This window comes from Triturus cristatus, chromosome 11 (genome assembly GCF_964204655.1).
Source record: "Triturus cristatus chromosome 11, aTriCri1.1, whole genome shotgun sequence".
Lineage (NCBI taxonomy): Eukaryota > Metazoa > Chordata > Amphibia > Caudata > Salamandridae > Triturus > Triturus cristatus.
Genome location: NC_140594.1, coordinates 126,812,898 through 126,836,024, shown reverse-complemented (window position 1 = coordinate 126,836,024; position 23,127 = coordinate 126,812,898). Strand labels below are relative to the sequence as shown.

Sequence of the window (23,127 nt, the reverse complement as noted above, 5' to 3'; positions counted from 1 at the left end):
TTCGGCATGGTTGCAGAAGTCCTGGACCTAACTCTTTCCAGAGAAGAGACTAAGGCTATCCTTTCAGAAAATGTTGAAACCTGCTGTTGTCTTGTGAGCCTTTGTTGCCTTTTGACTATTTCCTGGCCAACTTAATCCTGGCAGCTTACCTAAAAAAACAAAATTGCATCCTTGCCCCTCGCCCCGAATTGTTATTTCACAGTTCACCTCCATGTGATCCAAAATGGTTTTGCCCAAACTCTTAGGGACCTATTAATAAAGACAACCCCACGTTATTTTTCTTCCACTCGAGACTGAATCCTAACAAATTTGCACTAACAGCAAAAGGTTTTGTTTTCTTCTGCCAGTTTGGCATAATGCTCCCTGAATGGAGTTTGCCTTCTGGACCCTTACGCTTACTCATGGGACATGGCATGTAAGAAGATCTTGTCAACATTGCCCAAGGACCTGTGCAACACCTTCATTCAAATAGTGTAAGAGTAAGGATGCAGAAAATTACGTTTTATCTTTTGCATTGGGCACTACAGGTGCTTGCCCTTGATGTCTGCACCATTGTCCTCAATAGATGGCATGTCTAGATGTATTTAGCTGGTTTCTCATGGGACTTCCAGGCCATCTTGGTTGCCATACGGATTGATAGATCTCTGCTTTGTGGCAAGAAATTTGAAGACAGCAGAATTCTGGTTTGTTCTCTGGGTTACTTTTCCCTACTCGCCAGTTCCATCAGCAAACAGACAGACCGCTCTGAAGATACTCTGGGTCTTGCATATCGCCAGACACTGTGCTCAAAGAGGATGCATCCACCCATGCAGACTTTTCATGCAGAGAAGTGTAGTGGAAGTGCTAAAGGTCTGGGTCAACAGCAGCAGCACTCCTTATACTCTTCACCAGACACTGCTCCCTAACCGCTTTAGTTTGTCCTCCAACCTCCCCTTGAGACCATTGGTGGTCCAGGATCCAGCATTGCGTGCCTTATTGACATTCCATCACATTGGACCAATGGGTTTACCCAAGTCAGTTGCATCTTAGACCTCAGTTGGTTAGACTTCCTTCTCAAAATACTCAATGTTCTCCTTTATTCAGATTCTGCTGGTCATGCACCCCAAGGACTGGATGATGTCCCTGGGCCTTTAGGATTAGTACTTTCCTGTGCCGGTTCTACAGGCCTGCTGGAAGCATCTCTGCTTTTGGTGGAGGCGAGCCCACTTCCAACTGTCCTGGCTGCCCTTCAGTGTTTATTGGTATGAATATCGTAAGATAATAAGCATTGCATCTGGTCTGTGAGTTATGGTTTGCTTGGCCATCGTGTGAGTTATAGATTGTGGTCCTAACCATAACATGCACATTTTAATGTTTTTTATATTTTAATTTGTAACCATGACTGCACTGAAAATGTAACCCGTTAAGGTGTTCTGAAAAGCACCTATAACTTCAGTTTAACCTTTTGTATTTTTTTTTCTCCAATGAATGTTTGGATTTTCTGGCCATATACCATATGCAGTTCCCTGGGCCCACCCCCCAAAAACTGTTTAGCAGGTCCATAATTCAGCTAATGGTTTCAAGTACAAGCTTCGCAGACCTAGGCCAGCCTCGTCTGAGCCCCTACTTCCGTTTAATGAATCCCTCAATGACACCTTTATGGCAAGCAAAGCCTTGCCCTTAGATATCAGTGAACAGGCAGGTAGCCAGGTAGCCAGGTGCCACAGACAGGCGGTGGGCAACTCAGACTTTGTCACACAGTACTTAGGTCCTGCCAGTTTAGCTGACCAAAGCTTCCCCCACCAATGGCTGCCCTAATGCAACCCCTCTAGGCAATGAGTTTTAAAGGTTTGAGGCTTTTGGGAAGCTGATATTCTCTTCCACCATCCTTCCGTTGAGGTCCATTCATGCGGCCTGCTTTTGAGGTACTGATATGCATGCACACAGTTTTTGACATAGCCAGGGAGATTTTGCTGACACTTACAGAAGAGATTCAGGCCTCTTTAGCTCAAACTATTGAAGACGGCCAGGATTCAGCTAAATAGGTCAGTATGGTTGGCCTGGAAACATCTGACTGCTTAGGCGTGCAGTAGGCTCTAGTGTGGTGTTCCGCTGCCATGTGTGGATATGATCCTCTAGCTGTGATGGATCCGCCTCTTTTGTCCTTAAAAGCTTCAGAAAAAGATGGTCCACAGCGCATTCCTTGTGCCTTTGCCCTTCTGCCTGACCGTATCCTCAGCTGCCTGAGATTTCCGAGGCTACTCTAGAGAGCTGGTGTATAAACACTGTCAAACCTTCGACCATTGCAGCATGTCACCTCAGTCCTCTTGTGGCCCGGGATCAGGCAGACACCATACAAGTCACCAGGTACTTCGTTCTGCCAAGTCTCTTCTCCTGCCCTCCTTAGCAGCGCATAGCCACTGTCAGAGTCTGGATCAGATTATTTTTTTATTTTTATGATTTCAACCCATTGCATCCATAAGATCCATTCTGCCCCCCCCCCCCCCCCCGTTCCTTCCTGGCCCACCTCTCCTTCCCGCATCAAAGCGGTTTTCAGAGGAGTACCTGTCTTTCTTGCTGCAAGAGATTCAGGCTTTACTGGAAAAAAGGACAAGATTTCGTTATAAGCTGCCACGCTTCCTAAGACGTGGATTAGAGTTCAGCGGCAAAGCAAGAGTTAAAAGCACATAGGAATGCCCACTTTCTAAATGTGGCATTCCTACAATAGTAATGAAAAATACACCTACGCCAATAAGCAGGATTTATCACCACTATTCCAAACATACCAAAAATGGCAACGTCACTCCTTTCAGATCAGTAATTACCACAGAAAAGCATATCTGGGAATTCCCTACACAGCACCCTGCCCACAGGGCTACCTAGGGCCTCCCTTGGAGGTGACCTATATGTAGTAAAAGGGTAGTTATAAACCTGGCAAGTAACTTTAAATGCCAAGTCAATGTGGCAGTAAACTGCGCACACAAGCCCTGCAGTGGTAGAGGCCTTAGACTTGAAAGGCGACTTCTGTGAGTGGCGTAAGCAGCGCTTCAAACCCACTAGTAGCATTTAATTTACAGGCACTTGGTATGTGGAATACCACTGTACAAGGGACTTACAGGTAAATAAAATATGACAAACGGTTGCAAGCCAATCATACCATGTTTTTACAAAGATCACTGAATAGCAGTGGTAACGTTCCCAGAGTCCTAAAGCAAACAAACGAGGTCAGACAAAAATACAGGAGGATGGCAAAAAGTCTGGATAATCCTGCTAAAAGGGCCAGGTCCAACAAGCACAGCTATTAATAGATAAACTGCAGTCTATTCTTGGAATTGGGTTTCTCGCAATTTATATTACACTTGTCATGGCCACTCCGATTAGTTTATTTAGTTTGTATCCAAATTCAACGTAGGACTAGGATTTATTGTTGGGACAGAATTGACAACCAACCGCTAATAGAGTCTGGATAAGTAAAAACCCCAAATCATAACCCAATAAAGATATCACTAGTTGCAATGATGGGTGGAATATGGAAGGTTTTGCATGGCTCCCAATAACACAGGTTACTGTTGGTGGGGTTATCTTCCATGTGTTGTTATTTCCCTTGCTTTTTCTATTGAAAATGTACTTTATTTTTAGGCTTCTGGATAAAGGTTGTTCACAATTTCAAAGGGAGGGGTGGTTACCAAGTGAGAGAATAACTAGTTCTGGTTGGCTCAGAAATTACAGATCTCGGTTTAGGTTTAGAAGGCTGGAATGAGTGACCAAGAATGTATTTGGAGGAGTTTGTTTTCTCACATTAGGTAATTCATCTTTCATTTTCAAATATCTCCTCCATATGAGCAAGTTTATAGATGCTTTACGTGCGACCTAAAAATGTTGTCCCTTAATAAGAAGAGACTGAATCGCCTCAGTGAAATTAAATTGGTTGCTTATAGTCTTGGTTCTGCTTTCTAGGAGTTTTCATTGAGGTGATACATTTTGGAATAATGTCTTAACTTCGTGAGCGTACCCAGAACACTATGATCTGCACCACCTTTTAGGGGCCCGACAAAGGCAATATATTTCTGAAATTTAGACTGCTAATCGCCAATAAGCACCATCAAGACTATAATACATCATTTCAGGGGAAAAGGCTGCCGAGCTGTCTAACATTGCGGCCATTTGCACCCGGTTTAAGAAAACCCTCACAAACATGGTTATGAAGTGTTCTGTGGTCCAAGAGTCCAAGCACGGAGAAAGGGGGGGAATTAATCAACATTTATAACTGTCAATGAAAATCCTACATTTGCATAAGTAGGATTATCGTAAGGGAGTGATAGATGTCCTAAACGATGGGAAGAATGTGGTAAATATCCAAGAAATATAAATACCAATGGCAGATGACTGATAAGACAGTTGGCTGCTGGGTAGGAGTCAGATATGTAAAAGGTTGTTTACATTAGGACTGTGTGTCAACTTTTCTGTGTTATTTTGGAACAGAAACTGAACTCCATGTTCGATGGCAAGTTAATTTTAGAAAGCAACTTTAATCTACATATGCAACTGTTATACTAGCTGTCAGCAGCACCCATCCCACCTACCAGGGTAACTACGAAACTAAGTATACCACTCTCAACCTTAAGCAGACCTCCAAAAATGAAACGTGGTCATCTCGCATAAATGATATTCTGGTCTGTCATGTCCATCTCAATCCCCGCTTCAGACAGATTTCTCAAGAACACCCGCAATTCTTTCTGTTCATATACAGAATGTCTTAACCTTGTTTGTAATTCTCCTATTGAATGAGTCCTGAGAGGAGATTGCAGTGTTCATGTTTGTGGTGCGCTTTCTCGGATTCATAATGCAGTTTAAAATTTGAACCAATTCCCTGACCTTCCTGAATCAGAGGGGGGGGGGTGATGAGGAGAAGGGGGATTCCTTCTGCTGTAGAATTTCTTGCAAATGTGGTCCCAGGATCCATGACTTGCAACAGTTCTGTGCTAGAGTTTGCCCCATCCACATACCAATCTGGAAAACGGAATATCTAGAGGATAGCACCTCCGTATTTTGGGTTATAGTTATGTGATCTTTTTCCAAATCAGTGCCTTGTTCCTATGGCACTTAATTGCTTCCACTGGGCAGTTACAGTTTTTTCAAATCTCACTCTGAATTGGAAGATACCCATGCTGATTCTTGCCATCCGTGCATGAATTACATTTCTAGTCATTTTGCTGCTGTCTGAGGTTCCTTGTATTGCAGCAGATTCCTTCATGGCAGTCAGTTGTGTTAAATGGCACACTAGTTACCCTTGATGGTATCCTGGCGCACTGTAGCAGGTGAGAGACCAGCCCTGGGCCTTACTTGAAAAGCCACGTCTTCAGCTTCTTGTGAAGTAGAGAGGTGTGTTGTGGGAGGTTTAAAGTGTGCAGGCTTGTGTATCGGGAGCCAGTGGAGTTCCCCATGGGTGTGGTGTGATGTGGGCTCAGCGTGGGAGGTTCAGGAATAGTCTGTCCAGTGCTTAATTTGCGCCGGAGGGGGCCTCTGGCATTTCTTTTTCTGCATCAGATTTACCGAGCGCCAGAGAGGGGAAAGCACACACATTGGTAAAACGGAAGAAGAGAAAGGTGACGAAACTGCCACAAAGGGATAAGCAGGACCCTGCAAGAATGAGATAAAAGGGCAGGGAGTGTCTGGTAGTGGATTAAAGAGACATGAGGTGGATTTAAGACTATCAGGCTTGGTATTCAACTGGCCTATGTTTCATTGCACCGGTCGTGTGCTTTTGAGCAGAAATTTAGGCACCACCACTTCATTTGCAAATTAGGCACAAAGTTGGACTTGTGCGTTTTGGACGGTCTGCAGTCTTTGTGAAAACACAATGTTTTTTCATTGACGGACGAAAATTGAACAGGTAGTTCAGCCTTTGTGTGTTTAAGGTTAGTTCTGCCATAATTCGATCTCTAGATATAAATTATCAGTATTTGACCCTTTTGTACAGCAACATGCAATGCCAGGGACGCTCTTAGTAGACCTTAATGTACAGATGTAATGTTTTGCACAAGTTGTGCTCTTCAGTTTATATAGCTTGATTCATATAAATACGTTTCCACAAAGATTACCCTACTTAATCATTGGTGCTTTAGCATAATTACAGCACATTTATTTAGAATATAATACAATCAGTGTATTATAGAATATAACGCAACCAACTCCATCCACATAACATAGTATAAATTCCACTTCTTGTCAAGCACAATTATACACATAAAGTACCCAAAGTTACATATACATACAATTAAACATCGATAAAACATATATCACAGAATTATTGTTTCACTACTGTCTTCCCATTAGTTAATCAAAGTTGGCTGTGTTATAAAATTCTCACAAAATCCACCAATGGAGATAGTTTATAAGTAGCGCAACTATGGGGAAAAATGTTCCCCCTCATGTTCCAAAATATGTGCGCCAAAAGACTTTAATCTGCCTGTATTAGATTAAAGAAGACTCCTCCAGTATAACTGTTTTGGCCTTAAAAGTTTCCGCCTCTTGAGGACAAAGGAAAGGCTAGGTGCTACTGCACCAGCAGTCCGTCTGAGAAAAATAATCACTGGTTCTGTTTCTGATTATCTACTGAGAGCAGGTCACTGCACGTGTGCTGCTCTAGCAAGTACAAGGTCCCAACAAATGGTAGCCTGTCTGGGTAAAAGGTTCCAGCTGCATGAACCGCATGCGGCTGTATTGTAATATCGGCCACTGCTGCCTTAAACCATAGGCTCGCTCTAAAGTGGATTGATTTACAATCATTTGGTTAAAACCCTGATTATAATATTCTGAATAAATGTGCTGTAATTATGGTAAAGCAGCAATGATTAATTAGGGTACTCTATTGGGAAATGTATTTATATGAATCTGTTCCCGCTTGACTAATTTTTTCTGTTCTAGTTATATTTAGCCCAAGTGATGCAGAATTAATAGGGCTGACCCCTATATGTACTTTGCTTCCGTTTTATATAGGGCAGGCCATTAAATGTATTGTAAACCATACATTAGGCATGATGCCAATACGCCAGTCTCTGCTTCTATGTAAAGTCAATATGGCATGTTTAGATGGCAATGAAATTTGAGTAACAGGTTTCTTACAATATATGACACCCAATCTGCTGTACACTGGGGCATTTCCAGGGCAGTCATTGAGGAACAGCCAATTCAGGGAGCTGTTGAAGTACTAAGTGCGTGATTTCTTTAGATTATGGTTGTCGAGCTACGTCTCTGCAGACACATGATGAATTCTGGAAATCGATTTTGGGTTCAGTTCCTTTTGTCACCATTTTAGTAGTGCTGACACTTCTTTCCACCAAAACACTGAAATCCTGTGTTGTGATGTGTGCTTTAGCTGTTTGCCAGTTACATATGAATACCATTGTAAATTCCTTGAGGTTATTTGCCAAAATCTTTTATGCTTTTAATTTTTTACGCATCACTTGCGTTTTACACGTTTTTTTTCCCAAATAAATGCTGCTATGGTTCTGAAATGCATCAGTGGTATTGTCCTTCCATGATCATCTCCTGTTGCATAGTTGCCTTCTTTTCAGACGGTCCGTCCACTCCAGTTAACTGATTTCTTTGTTTGTCCTGCAGTTCGCCTGATGGTCGAGAACCCCTACGAGACTCGTTCCGATAGCTTTTACTTTGTGGACAACAAGCTGATCATGCACAACAAAGCAGACTATGCCTACAACGGGGGACAGTGAAACTGAGTTCTTCCTCCCATGCAGGTCTCTTCTTCTGCAGCTAACAATTCCAAATATAAGAAGGGAAGAAGGCTCCCATGCGGCTTTGAATACCCGAAACTGGAATCTTGGAGCTTGGACTCCCCAAGTGGTACTGCTAATGCTGCTCCTCCCGTCCCCAACCTCCCCGCTTCCAGCATTGCAATACACATGGCCAGGTTACCTCTGTAAAGGTAGCGCTGCAGAACAGCAGGGTAGCATTTTGTATTGCTGTTTGCCTAGTTACAAGGGAAGAAGCTTTATTTATTGACTCTATAGTATTTTTTTTTGTATCTTTTTCATTCCTACTGTTTCTGTTACATAGACAAAGCTGGCCAGCTGCTCCTTGGAAAGGGGTCTAAGATTGGCCAGCTCATCACTATCGGCAATCAGCAGACTCAAGTAGCCAATGCAATATTAAGGGTGGAGTTTGGCGGGTGAACATATGGCAGTGAGAAGTTCTTATGCCTTCTTCATGCTGATCAGTTTACTTAATGCACAGTTTTGCCCGACTCTCCTTCCTGTCTCAGTATGCCTCACTGGTAAAGAGTTTGGTAAAGCCTATTCATGTCCATTTTCTGGAAGATTATTTTCATTGTGTGCCCGTGAAGTGCCTGTGGTGTGTACACCATTCTAATGACCGTTTCTGCCTCCTGGTCAAGACCAGCTCGTGTTCACGGATATAGTTTGTCACTACCTGAAGAAGCCAGTAACATGGTGGGCATGACTTTGCACAGGTGAGGGTGCACCTTAGGCCAGCCTGTGCAGAGAAACTTGTAGCACCCTTCTCCTTTTAGGGATGACCATTTGTTGGTTTCAGCCTTTCAAGGTGGTGAACGTTAAGCAAGAAGGCCATAGAAGATTTCCGGCCATAATTCTTAACATGTCAGAACCCACACAAAAACACATGCTGCACATTGAGTTGGTCCTGTTGCAGCCATGGAGTGACGTTACATGTCAGTTTTGCTTCTAACTGTCCAAGTTGATTGTCGAGATGCAACAGTTTTTTTCGGGGATCCAAGGGAATTTAAGTTGGTAGCAGAGTCTGTGGTTCACTAAAGATAATGGGCTCATGCTGTGCTGTTTGCCAGATCTCTATCCCCAAGAGTTTCAGATTGATAGAGCACAATGGTTATTCACCCTTTTCTGAAGAGAACGGCAAGTTGAGTCTAGTCTATAAGAGGAGTAGACTTGTGAGAAAGCAATATGCATAACAAACCTTATTTACAGGTGGAAAGAGTGGTTAAAGACTTTGGCGAGTGGAGTGTGTTTGTCTCCAGATAGCGATAGTTGTCCTGTCTTGATTGGAAGGGTAGATTCCAGTTTGTCCTATGGAAGAACGACAGAGTAATGCATTGAAATTTGAGTGGTCCTCTGTCCTTGAATCATTTTCCCATTGCTTCAAACTACTGTAGTTAGCTTTGGCTTGGATACTCCCAGGTTACACCTTGTGTGCCATGGCTAGCTTAAGGGCTGGCTACTACTGCAGCTATAGTTTCAGCAGTACTGATGGGTTGTCACTAACATCGCCTGGTAAGCCGTAGAAAGCAGTGCCATTGGCAGTCACTGATTTCCTGCAGGGCATACTATACTGTAGCAGCGAGTTACATCAGATACCTCTAGCGTCAGTGTAAGCGACTGCAGCTTGCTCCAGAAGTGTACCCACATCCCCTTGAGAGGTGTATAAGAGCAACTTCACCTCTTGTTTGGTGTTCTTTATGCCCAGACTTTTTTAGCATGGCCAATGCAAGGTTTGTATAGCACGGAACCAAAATAAAACATAATTTCTAACTCCAAGCACTTGTACTCAAGTCAGCATGGCCATTAAGAGCACTATAGTCTCTAGATTTGTACTTCATTTTTCTCTTTTGAGTGCAATTTTCCACTGTTTAAAGTTACCAATGAGACCCTAGGAGGCTGAGAACCAACTTAAAAATTGTACAGAAACTGTACGGAGGAGCTAATAAAATTCCAGGTTCAGTGACAAGAATATGACTCCCTGGAGTGTGACATGGTTGCTCTCTGCTTCGATATCTGTTCCAGCTGTTTTAAAACCTGTTTTGAAGTGCTTCCTCATTGCCCTATCTCTATCTTAAGTTCTAATGTGTTAAAGGATGTCTTGGAACATCTGATAATTTGCCAGTTCAGAATTCACTGAGCTGCTTGATGATCTGTAGCAGCAGGATTTGACATGCTAACAAGCAAGCTAACAAATGTGCCAGCCATCCTAATTTATATGGGATTCAAATGTAAAATTTTGTTTTAAAAAAAAAAAGTGGAAAATTGAAACTACCTGGCAAATTTATAGGACTGTCATAAATGTGCTTTTATGGGCATGATGTGTGCAGCAGTTTTTTTCATTGTACACAAGGCGTACAACTGGTCTGATAGATTCATAAACTGTTTCCAGGAGCACTGCACTTTTGCACTACTCGAAGAAGGATCTTTGTGTGCAATGTATTTCGTATCACTCACTGAACTTACTCTGATTCCAGCGACCCACTCCGAGTTTCTGAAAGCTATTCTGATGGAAGTATTTGCCTGCAACATCAGGAAACCTCAAACAATATGGAATATGTTGAGCAAACACATTAATTTTCGATGAGTTACTACATAAAAATAAACATGAATGCACAGTAATGCGTAGGCTAACTTTGTAGCCCTGTAAACTTTCAAAATTAAATACATCATTCATTTTCTTGTTGCACCTTGGCACATGGTGCAATAATGTTCAGCGTCTGTTTTGAAAATCTGCTAGCCCATCTTTCCTTTTTTTCCTTCCTCTGACACTCTATTTTCTGCATTTGAATATATTTAAAAAGGGATGTTGCCCTACAATGGTGTGCACCGATTTTATGCACCCACACCATCTCAGACCCTGTTATTTTTATGCATTTTCTTTGTAGCATTGCTTTGGTGCTCTACTTCGTGTTGCTGGTGCACCATCTCAATTCCCTCTACCAACACAGTCCCCTCAGTTTTGCGTTTTGAACATGCACATTAAGTTTACTATTTTTCTGTTGCATTTTGTATCTAGTTTCTTATTGCCGAGTTGATCTGAGATGAAGACTACAGCAGCCCAAATCCACAATCACAGTGAGGAAAGTTGGCATTGAAAAATTACATTGAGAGGGTGTTTTCATAGCCCCCCTCAACATGTTGCCTGCTTATTTTGGGAAAGGACCAATCAGCCAAGTCTTCCTTTACACTTGGACCATTCGTTTCTGTAGCACAAGGCCCTGGAGCAATGTTGGTGTGTAAACAAGACTTTGACAAATTTAGGCCACTAAATGTTTTCAGGATGGGTTTTATTTATTTGGTATTCAGTTGTGGAATCCAACAGTTTTGTTCCATATGTAGAGAGAAGTGTACAGAAAAATAAACCGCAACATATTTGCTGTTTTGTAGTTAATTTCATTGGCACTCCTTCCAGTCGTAGTCTGCTCGGTGGTGGCTTGCAGAGTAGACCTTGCACTTTTATTTGTCGGCTGTTTTCGTATTGTCTACTCTGATGTCGGGAAAAATCACACATTCCTCGCATAATGTCTTAATTGGTCAGCATTACTTGTCTTTTGAAAATGGTAGTTTTTTTTTACCACCTGAAACACCAATACAAACTGTTGTATACTTGTGCCGAGTTCTTCCTTAGCTCCAGGGCCGAAGTGTCCATATTTAAATGTATATATATTTTTGTAGGTACTGAAATATTAGATACAGTAGGTTTCGTTCATGGACATTGCTAACTTGTCATAATGTGTTTTTATTTGTAAATGCTTAATTTACTCCCATCTTTCTGTGAAAAAGTTTGGAAAACTATTTCCCTGCTTAGCTATTAAAAGTTGGATTTCTGTCTGTCTTGTAACCTTTGGCTTTCCTTGTTGAAAGTAAACTAGGGGACATATTTGTATAAATGGTTATTTTGTCACAAACAAAAGAAATAAAAATAATTTTCACAGAGGTGATATGCGTTTGCGTGTTCATTCAATGGGAAGACTTTTCTTAGGGTCGTCATCTGGATCAGAAATGCTGGGTAATAGTAATTTCTCATTCCGTGTGTGTTGACCTAACTAGCTACTGCGGCTGCATGTGATAATGGTAAGAGCATAGATATGTTTTTTCAATTCTTTGGCTAGATGAGATGATCTGTGGCCCTTTTCATTTTGTAGGTAGGAGAAGGCTTTGAGGATTTCGACAAGAAGTGTGCTATTAGGGAGAATTAAATATCAAGCATTGGCAAAGCCAATAGGTCTTGCCTTTTGGACCTATTGGCTTTGTCAATGAAGTCTGCCAATGCTGTGCAGCATCCATGCTTTGCAGAGTCGGCAAACGAAATGAAGGAAAAAGGTGCCATAATGCATGCACATGCCTACAGAAAGGCATGGCTACCTTTTTTATTTTTTTTATTTTTATTTGGTGATCCCGGGTGGCACTCTGATTGGTACATAAAGTTTCTTTTTAAAAAAAAAAAGAAATGTAAGCTAAAATGAAGGATTGCAAGGGTGGGGCGCAATGGAGAAGTGTGTTGGGGAGGAGGGTAGAAAGCAGCACATAAGTGTGATAACAACACCTGTGGAAGAAGGAGTAGCACACACCATGGAGAGAATAAAGAGCACAGGGTTAGTGAGGGGGGAGAGGCACACTAGAGCGAGACAGCAAGGAGCACACTGGGGAGATAGCAAAACAAAGTGGAGGGCTAGGTATTTGGAAGCGGGCAAAGCAACAAGGGAGTGTTGGGAACATGCATGTGTAAATGCTTAACCAAAAATAACTTTTCTAAAAGTGAACAGTGGAAGGCTACAAGTCAGCCATTGTAAACTGTGGTAAAGCTGCTATGCTCCAGGGAAGGGACAAACAAGTCAGACAATGTAGACAATAGTAAAACTGCTATGCTTGAGAGGAGGGACAAACGCAAGTCTGCCAATGTAAAACATGGTAAAGCTGCTATGCTCCAGAGGAGGGACAAACACAAGTCAGCCAATGTAAAACATGGTAAAGCTGCTATGCTCCAGAGGAGGGACCACACAAGTCAGCCAATGTAAACCATGGTAAAGCTGCTATGCCAGTGATCTTCAAAAGTGGTGGGGGCGCAATAGTGGACCTGAATATTAATGAGCGAGGGAGTGAGCTCAGTTATCAAGGTTGATGCAAGAGCATTCGCCCACTAAGAAATGTTTAAAAAAACAAGAGGTCAGATATTGTATTGTACTGCACATCTTTCACAAAAATGATAAGAATTCCTACAAATATGCTGTGGCCAGGTTTCTCCCAGTATGGACTTACTCCTACCATGGATGCAGCAAAATTCCTGGAATTGCCACCAAATACAAAAGAGTCGGCCAGCCCACTTGCATATTTAGGAATGCTCGACAACACACAAACACTTTGAGAAGTTTTTCAAACTTGGCTTCTGCTGCCTGAAAAGGTCTGGATTCAGCTTCTTTTATGGAGCAACACTGCTCCAGGGACACTCTGAGCACACACGTTGCTCCTGCTTGCAACACCTAGAGTCACACATGCAGTGTGACTAGCAGCACAGGACCTGACTGACCCATATCTTCACGACCACACTCCTCAATTATGACATTTGGCATTATCTATAGCCTCCACAGTAAGAACTGGGCAGTGAAGAGATTTGTAGTTATTGCTCAAATACATCCAACCTGCATTTAATATTAACTTGGTTTTATATAATGCTTCATACTACTGTTTGTCTTTTCTTAGGCCTGTATATAACACTAATTACAAATTAATGTAATAAGTGTTTATTCTACCCTTGCCCATTTAAGGATTTCACTCGTCACCCACAGGTCACAGCATCTGTCAGCAGTGAATCTTTAATTCGCTTAAGCCTTCACCATGAACATTTTCTACTGTAGTTAGATGTATAATCTTGACTTTTTAAGCTATGAAAACAGGTATATGGTTTATACATCACTTAAACAGATGTGTTGTGTTGCAAGGGGCAACTGGTAGGCTGATCTGTTTAATGCATTACTGGCGAGACTGCTTTTAATCACTGCGACAGGACCTACCTAAACAGTCTTTTTCGAACCTATTCTTGCTGCCTTATGCATATGCTTAGGTTTAATATTTCGATCTGCATAAGAATTCAAGTGGAGATGTATCCTTGTGGAGACCTTGTAGACATTTTCAGACAGGAGAATAAAAGTGCAGAGCACCGACTATGCCGCAGAGCTAAAATGTTGCCTTGGTTTACCACGCAGCAAAGGCGGTGAAAAAGACATACATTTTATACCGAGTTCATGTCGTCATATGTGCGAATTACTGGAGTGGCGTCACTTGTGGTTTAAAAATGTTCTCCAAAATTTAGTGATTTCAAGTCATTGGGTGACCGCATTATTTAGAGTAGGAACTCTGGAAAGTAGGGGAAAAGAAAGATCGAAACTCGCCATATATGACTTTTGAAATGCGTCACTAGTGGTCTTTTGTTCCTCAGCTGGAGCCGTGCCAAAAGTCATACCTAGGACACTTTTTTTGTCAGTGTGTGCCCTGTTGATAAACAGCAGAACAAGACAACCAGTCACATCCTTGGTTGTGGCTCTTCTGTACTAATTATACCACTGCCTTTTACCACCAACCGTGAGGTGCAGCTGACCCCACCCCAAAAAAGGGCACGGCAGCAGCAGGGCATGAAAGCGCGCCAAATAAAGGGTCAGCAAATGACCTGGGGAGTTTGGATTCAAAGGACCAAATCAAGAAGAAAGGGCTTGGTAACAAGCACGATTATAAAGGCGACCAGGATCCCTCACCCAAGAAAGCAGGAGTCGCAGCCGCAGTGAGACGAGGGGGCAGGGAGTCACGAGGTTAAAATATCTTCTCAGAAGGACGTAAAAGGGGCAATTGCCTGAACAACGTCCTTGGGATGCCTTAACGGCAGGGACTCTTGAGACAATTGAAATTACCTGAACAAGGTCCTATTTTGTACCCTTGTGTTGACTTCTGTGCCCCCTTTTTGAGTCCGTGCCCTGTGCCTGTCTTCTTTCCCCCGTTCCTGCCGCTGCTTCCCCTGCGGCTCCGCGCCCATTCGCTCCACCCGACACTCTCCTCCCGCCTCCCAGTTGCGCCTCCCTCCCCACCTCCCCATATATGGCGGCCACTGCGCGTTGAGGAGAGCGACCCTTGACCTTCCCTGGTAGGTCGCTCCCCCCCCGCTGCAGCTCCGCCTGCACCCCCGCTGCCATCTACTGCCGCCGTTGTAGTAGAAGCCCTCCACCACCCGCAGGCTTCCACCTGCGCCTCATCCCTGGTGGCCAGTGGTGGCTATAGGTTTGTATCCGCTTTGTTGTGTGTGCCTGTAACTGTCTACCCACTCCTCTTCTTTGCCCCCCTGCCCCCGCTTTGCTTCTGTGCCCCCGTTTGATTCTGTACCCCTCGCCAACTGTGCCCCCTTTTATTTTGTACCCCTTGTGTTGACTTCTGTGCCCCCTTCTTGAGTCCGTGTCCTGTGCCTGTCTCCTTTCCCCTGTCCACGCTGCTGCTTCCCCTGCGGCATGCCCCCTCTGTGCCCATTCGCTCCACCCGACACTCCCCTCCCAGCTGCTCCTCCCTCCCCATATATGGCGGCCGCTGCGCAGTGAGGAGAGCGACCCTTAACCTTCCCTGGTAGGCCGCTCCCCCCCCCCCCCGCTGCAGCTCCGCCTGCACCCCCGCTGCCATCTACTGCCGCCGTTGTAGTCGAGGCCCTCCTCCACCCACAGGCTTCCACCTGCGCCTCATCCCTGGTGGCCAGTGGTGGCCTTAGGTTTGTATCCGCTTTGTTGTGTGTGCCTGTAACTGTCTGCCCGCTCCTCTTCTGTGCCCCCAGCTGCTTTGCTTCTGCGCCCCGTTTGATTCTGTACCCCTCGCTAACTGTGCCCCCTTTTATTTTGTACCCCTTGTGTTGACTTCTGTGCCCCCTTCTTGAGTCCGTGCCTGTCTCCTTTCCCCCGTCCCCGCCGCTGCTTCCCCTGTGGCCCCACCCCCTCCGCGCCCATTCGCTCCACCCGACACTCCTCCCAGCTGCTCCTCCCTCCCCACCTCCCCATATATGGCAGCCGCGCAGCTGGCGCGCCTAAGGCAAGCCTGTCCGCACCTGGACCGTGCCCAGCGCCAGAGCCCCTGCCCCCCCGCACCAGACACGACAACCGCCTCCGCTACGACGCCAACACCCTCGTCGCTCTCAACCCAGGAAGGACCCACACCTGCTGCAAGGCCGCCCCGAAGCGCATCCACGGTCCCTTCACCTGCCTGAACTGCAGCTTCTCCTGTCTCAAAAGCACCAAGACACCCGCCACGACGGAACCCAACCAGCTAAGATGCATCCTGATCAACACCCGCTCCGCACACATACACGCCGTCGAGCTCTGGGACCTACTCGACACCGCCTCCCCGGACGTCTCCTTCTTGACAGAGACCCGGATGAACGAAACCTCCTCGCCAGACATCGCCATAGCCATCCCCGACGGGTACAAGATCACCCACAGAGACCGCACCAACAAGGCCGGAGGAGGAATCGCCATCGTCCACAAAAACACCATCAGGGTCTCAACCAACACAAACGACACCCTCAGCACCGCCGAACACATGCACTTCCAGCTCCACATGGACCCCAAGATCACCCTAAGAGGCACCCTCGTCTACAGACCGCCAGGACTCCGGCCTCAATTCTGCGACTCCATCGCCAACCTAATCAGCACACACGAGCTGACCTCCACCGACTACATCTCCTCGGAGACCTGAACTATCATCTGGAGAACAACTCCTTCACCCTGATCGACAACCTCGCCAACCTCGGACTAAAACAGCTCGTCACGACGCCGACCCACATCGCCGGTTACACACTTGTTGCCATCTTCTCAAGCCCCCACGTCACCTTCAGCCACGTCTCCGAACTCACCTGGACAGACCACCACTGCATCCACTTCTCCTTCCGAAAACCCCTCACACACCAACGCACCATACAGACCCCCTTGCCGCTGCTGGGGCAAAGTCACTGAAGAACAACTACAGACAAGCCTCGCACTCAACCCTCCGACCAACCCCACCAACCCCGATGATGGTGCACTCACCCTCGAACGCTGGATGAACGACTGCGCCAACACCGTAGCCCAGCTGAAAAAACCCACCAACAGAGACACCAGCAAAAGAGCCAGCTGGTTCACCCTGAAACTCGTCGACTCCATGCGCACATGCCGGAAATTGGAGAACATATGCCACAGCGACAAGATGCCGGACAGCCGCACTGCCCACAAAGACGCCATCCGCAACCACCACCACCTCATCAGGACCGCCAAAAGGACCTCCTTCACAGACTGCCTTGACAACAACGCACACAACAGCAAGGAGCTCTTCAACATCGTGAAGGAACTCTCCAACCCCAGCTCCAGAGCCAACGACATCCCACCATCGCAAGCCCTGTGCGACTTCCTCGCCACCTTCTTTCACCTAAAAAAATCACCCAACATCCATGACCGTTTCAAACCCCGGACAACCCCTGCGGGCCCTGTCGCACCGGACCCACAGCACCCCACCGTCCACGACTCCCTGACAACCTGGGCCAACGTGAGCATCGAGGACACAATCAAGACCATGGGCACAATCCACTCCGGATCCCCGTCCGACCCTCTCCCACACCACATCTTCAACAAACAATTCCATCGCACCCCACCTGCGCAACATAATCAACCTCTCCTTCGAGACCGCTACCTTCCCTGAGAACTGGAAGCACGCAGAGATCAACGCCCTACTGAAGAAACCCAAGGCAGATCCGAGCGACCTCAAGAACTTCCAGCCCATCTCTCTGCTCCCGTTCCCAGCAAAGGTCATCCAGAAGATAGTTAACACCAAGCTCACCCGTCACCTCGAAGACAACAACATCTTGGACCCCTCCCAATCAGGATTCCGCAGCAACCACAGCGCCGAGACCGCCCTCATCGCCGCCACAGATGACATCATGATCCTTCTAGGAGATGGCGGCCCTCATCCTCCTGGATCTCTCCGCTGCCTTCGACGCCGTCTGCCACCACACACTACGCACGCGACTCCAAGGTGCAGGGATCCCAGTGAAGGCCTTGGACTGGACCTCCTCCTTCCTCTCCGGCAGAACTCAAGAGTCCGCCTCCCCCCGTTCCGGTCCGAGGCCTCCAAGATCATCTGCGGCGTCCCACAAGGATCCTCCCTCAGCCCGATGCTGTTCAACGTCTACATGGCACCACTAGCACGCATCACCCGACAGCACGACCTCAACATAATCTCCTACGCCGAAGACACGCAGCTGATCCTTTCCCTCACCAAGGACCCACTCACCGCCAAATCTAACCTCCACCAGGGAATGAAGGCAGTCGCAGACTGGATGAAGGAAAGCAGACTTGAGCTGAACTCTGACAAAACGGAGATCCTCATCCTCGGGTCCAACCCCTCAGCATGGGACGACTCATGGTGGCCTGCATCACTGGGGACCCCCACCGACCCCGCACGCAACCTGGGAGTCATCCTAGACTCAAAACTCACCATGACCAAACAAGTCAACGTAGTCTCCTCCACCTGCTTCAACACCCTCCGCATGCTTCGCAAGATCTACAGATGGATCCCGACAAACACAAGGAAAACACTCACCCAGGCTCTAGTCAGCAGCAGACTCTACTACGGAAACACCCTCTACGCCAGAGCCTCGTCCAAGCTCATCAACAGACTACAAAGAATCCAGAACGCCTCAGCACACCTGATCCTCGACGTCCCGCGCCGCTACCACATCACCCCTTACCTGAGGAACCTGCACTGACTCCCCGTCGACAGGAGAATCTCCTTCAAGCGCCTGATCCACGCACACAAGGCACTCCACAAAACCGGCCCAGCCTATCTCAACAGTCTGCTCTCCTTCTACGTACCCAACAGGAAACTCCGCTCCGCTGGCCACGGTCCCGCGCATCCGTAGAACCACTTCCGGAGGCAGGTCCTTCTCCCCCGCGCCGCCAAGACCTGGATCACCCTCCCCCTCTACCTACGACAAACCGAAGACCTGCTGACCTTCAGGAGACTACTCAAGACCTGGCTTTTCGACCAGCGCCTTGAAACCCTTACGGGTAAGTAGTGCGCTTTACAAATGAACTGATTGAATGATTGGGATGCCTTACGGCGGTTGCTCTGGAGACAAGTGCCCGTACAAGGTCCTTGGGATGCCTCATGGCAGGGATACTTGAGGCATAAGGTCAAATGGGCAGCGCGGGCGGACACAGCACTTGCAGCCCAGGCATGGACATGGGGCCACGACCCGCTGTATCAAGTGGCCGAAGTAGAGCTGTCACAGCAGTTGGAAGCGCGTTATCACCACCTTGAAGAGGCATGACTGTAAGGTTGATCCATTGTAGAATTAGGCAAAATACGGTTTTAAGATCTAATAAAGTATAGGAGTTATACGGTATAACCTGTTATGAGATGGCTTACATTGTAATCTGAGATAAGACAGAAATGAGCATGTTAAGGATCCATGCCATCATGACAAGTGTGTACTAACTTATGATGTGAATAAACTGCAGCCCTTCTAATGCCACAATGGACTTGGTGTACATAATTGATGAGAATGAAGAAACAGCGGGAGGGCCCATGAGATGCTCGCACAGCTGAGGTTTAGTGAAAGGCATGTACAAACCTCGACCTGCTGCTGCAGGGTAAACACAGGCCTGTTCTCTCTGACTAAACACTGAAAACGGATGGCCCTCAATTTCAATCAATCATTAATTTGTAGAGTGCGCTAATCACCCGTGAGGGTTTCAAGGCGCTGAGCGGGGTTGGGGCTGCAGCCACTGCTCGAACAGCCAGGTCTTGAGAAGTCTCCTGAAGGTCTGCGGGTCTGGGGTCTGTCGCAGCTGTGTGGGGAGGGTGTCCCCATGTCTTGGCCGTGATGTAAGAAAAGGATCTGCTGCCGGAGGAGGATCTGTGAATGCGTGGGTTGGTGGCGAGGGCGAAGTCAGCGGAGCAAAGCTGGCAGTTCAGGGTGTAGAAGGTGAGACGCTTGTTGAGGTATGCTGGTCTGGCGTTGTGTAGTGCTTTGTGGATGAGGAGCTTGAAGGTGATCCTCTTCTTGACTAGTATCCAGTGCAGGTCTTTCAGGTGGGTGTGGCGGGGTATGTCGAGGATGAGGCATGCGGAGGCGTTCTGTATGTGTTGGAGTCTCTTCTGGAGTTTGGCCGTGGTTCCTGCGTAGAGGGTGTTGCTGTAGTCGGCCTGCTGCGGACGAGGGCCTGTGTGACCGTCCTGGTTCCGGTGGGGATCCGTCTTTAGATCTTGCGGAGCATGCGGAGGAAGAGGAGACGGCGTTGACTTGCTGGGTCATTGAGAGCGATGAGTCCAGGATGAAACCCAGTTTCATGCGTGGATGTGGCTCCCAGGGCGGCTGGCCAAGAGTCATCCCAGCCGGAGGGGGTGGGGCCGAGGATGAGGACCTCTGAGTTCATTGTCAGGCGGCTGGTCTGCATCCAGCTGGCGACGGCCTTCATTCCTTCGTGGAGATTGGTTTTTGACAGTGGCGTGGTGTTTGGTGCGTGAGTGGATCAGTTGAGTGTTGTCGGCGTAGGAGACTATGTTGAGGTTGTGAAGTGGGTAGGGCTGAGGAATGATCCTTGGGGCACGCCGCAGATCTTGGTAGCTTCGGAAAGGCGGGAGGCAGACCCTCTGGGTTCAGTCGGTGAGGAAGGAGGTGATCCAGTCAGGGCTTTGTTGTGTATTCCTGCGTCGTGTAGGTAGGATGTGGCGGCAGACGGTGTCGAAGGCGGCAAAGAGGTCCAGGAGGATGAGGGCCGTGGTTTCGCGTTGTCCAGTAGGGTCCTGATGCCGTCTGTGGCAGCGATGAGGGTGGTTTTGGTGCTGTGATTGCTGCGGAAAACCGGTTTGGGACGGGTCGAGGATGTTGTTCTCCTCGAGGAAGTGGGTCAGTTGCCTGTTGACGATCTTTTCGATGACTTTCGCCGGGCATGGAAGAAGGGAGATGGGCCGGAAGTTCTTGAGGTCCTTTGGGTCCGCTGTGGGTTTTTTGAATAGGGCGTTTATCTCGGCGTGCTTCCACCTTTCTGGGAAGGTGGCGGTCTCGAAGGAGCTGTTGATGATCTTCCGAAGTTGGGGTGTGATGTTTGCTTTGGTGAAGATGTGGTGAGGGCAGGGGTAGGTGGGCGAACCGGAGTGGATGGTGTTCATGGTCTTGATTGTGTCGTTGACGTGGGTCCAGGCCAGCAGGTGGTTAGTAAGGCTGGGGGGCTGTGGTTCTGCAGTGTTGGCGGCTGTGGGGAGGGTCTGGGTGTTGAAGCTGTCGTGGATGTCTGCGATCTTTCGGTGAAAAAAGGTGGCTAGGGAGTTGCATAGGTCTTGACCTCAGACTAGGCAGCCAGGCACGGATGTACCTACTGCTCAGATAATCATTTCTAAAAGTGAAAGAAAACTGTTTAGGTGGTCCTGCGCATCAGATGCGTGGAGCCCCGTAGTCCTCATGGAAAAACCGCTGCTGTGCTATGCTCCAGAGGAGGGACCGACACAAATCCGCCAAGCTAAACAATGGTAAAGCTGCTGTGTTCCAGAGGAGGGAGAACACACAATTCAGCCAAATGTAAACAACTGTAAAACTGCTATGCTCCAGAGGAGGGACAAACCCAAGAAGAGGAAGGCAAGACATTGACTAAGAAGCAAGTAAATGAGTGAGAATAAAGCCAACCAGTGGTGAGCAGTGGGCAGGCTGTAAGTAGATAGAACGTTCACAGTAGGTCGTTAGCAACCAGTGTGGTAAGCCGCAACCTAAATATATGGTTCCATGTGGGCCAGTCATGTTAAATACCATGCCCTGGAATTAGAAGTGCTTTGAGGGTGCAGGGTTAGAGTACTTGTGGAGACTGGTACCTCTCTTCATACAACATTCTTGGGTTTAGCCTTGCCAGAGACTGCACCCAATCCAAACACCCGGTTCAGAGAAGGAGAAATGATTGAGGCATGCCCCCCTGCTCCCTAAATTCACTAGCCCCCTGCCACATAAGCATTGCCCAGCCTTCCTGTATTAAATAATGCGGCTAAAGATGGGGGATTAGTAACGTCCGGGTCCCTATGGAAGAGATAAGTGATGGTGCTTGATGTAAAATATCGCTTGTTGCCACTGGGCTTCTAGAGAATGTTCTGATGGGACTTTGCATCCTAGCTGCACACGCGTTTTGAACACTCAATAAGAGAACACCAGCCAAACGATTTCTCAAAACTAATGCATGGAGTGTCTCGGGTCCTTGCTCATTAAGGGCAGTGGGGCTCAGGAGCCGGTGATCTTGTTCACATCTGGTTACACAAATTAATGATTTTCTCTCATGTCGTTTCCATGGCTGCCCCTGGCAATATGCTCCTTAGGAGATGATCTTAAAATATCAGAGTTCCCCAAACTGGAATCCGAATTAGCACCGGCCTCCTGTCTCTGACTGATACCAGCCTGCAACGCCTGCTCTTCCTCAGGAGAACCCGTCCCGTGACTCCTTACTGCGCGTAATGTCCACAAAACCCGGATATGAAGGAGAGCAGCCCAGCTCTGGAGAACACGTACTTCACAGGACTGCGCAGACACCCAGTTAGTCCAGAGCATTGAAGCCTCAAGCACCCAGGATGTGTGTGCCTTTAAACCACGATTCCCACACTTGTGCCTGGGCATATTCCCCGAGTTTGGTCTTATAATGGTGTTGAATTTTGTAGTCTCCAAAAGGTTCTCAAGAGTTTTTCCACAATTTTGAACTTTACCTTCTTTTCATTCTTATTTTATGGTCATCTGTACCAAAGTTTCTCCATCTGCAGTGATTGCATGTGCAATATTTCATTTTATCACCCCAATACAAATATTGCATGTTGGAGCATTTGTGTCTCCTTGAGATTCAGCCCCTTCGACGTGGCTGACGTAGCCACTTGCATTATCTGCACCTGTACTACTTTCGACTGGTCATCATTCCATGCATATGCTTTCTAGTTCTCAAAGCCTTTTGTAGAATCCATCCAGAGTCCTCCTCTTCTTCTTCTTCTATGGTTGTCTCAGGATGCATTGCTCATAATCCGGGTTTATTTGTGGGTGGAATTGCACATCAAGAGCAGCAACTGTTTTGCCTTAGTTCTTGTCTTCGCCCCTGTCTGGGAAGTTTTCAAAAACCGGTTTTGTTTCCAAACTAATGCAACAAAGGTGAATGCTTGATCTCGCCATCAGTTGTCCTCGATGCACACAGGGAAGGGATTGACCCTGCAAGTCCACACATTCCACCTCAAGACCACAGTGAAGAAGCGGCTAATCCTCTGAGTAGAGGCAGCAAGCAGCAAGTCAAAGCACAGGCAGGTGGGCATCATCATCCGCGAGCTCCCTCAGCCAACTGGAAGGCCATGCATAACCTCAGAC

At 47.0% G+C, this 23,127-nt stretch overlaps 1 protein-coding gene across 1 annotated transcript in view; it reads left to right on the top strand.

The window, feature by feature from the left end:
• Nucleotides 1–11,693, top strand: part of UNC119B (unc-119 lipid binding chaperone B) — a 41,206-nt gene extending 29,513 nt beyond the window's left edge. Inside the window, exon 5 of the mRNA XM_085636313.1 lies at nucleotides 7,603–11,693. Coding sequence (XP_085492439.1) covers nucleotides 7,603–7,715 — 113 coding nt within the window. The 3' untranslated portion in view covers nucleotides 7,716–11,693. The remainder of the gene's footprint in view (nucleotides 1–7,602) is intronic.
• The last annotated feature ends 11,434 nt before the right edge of the window (nucleotides 11,694–23,127 follow it).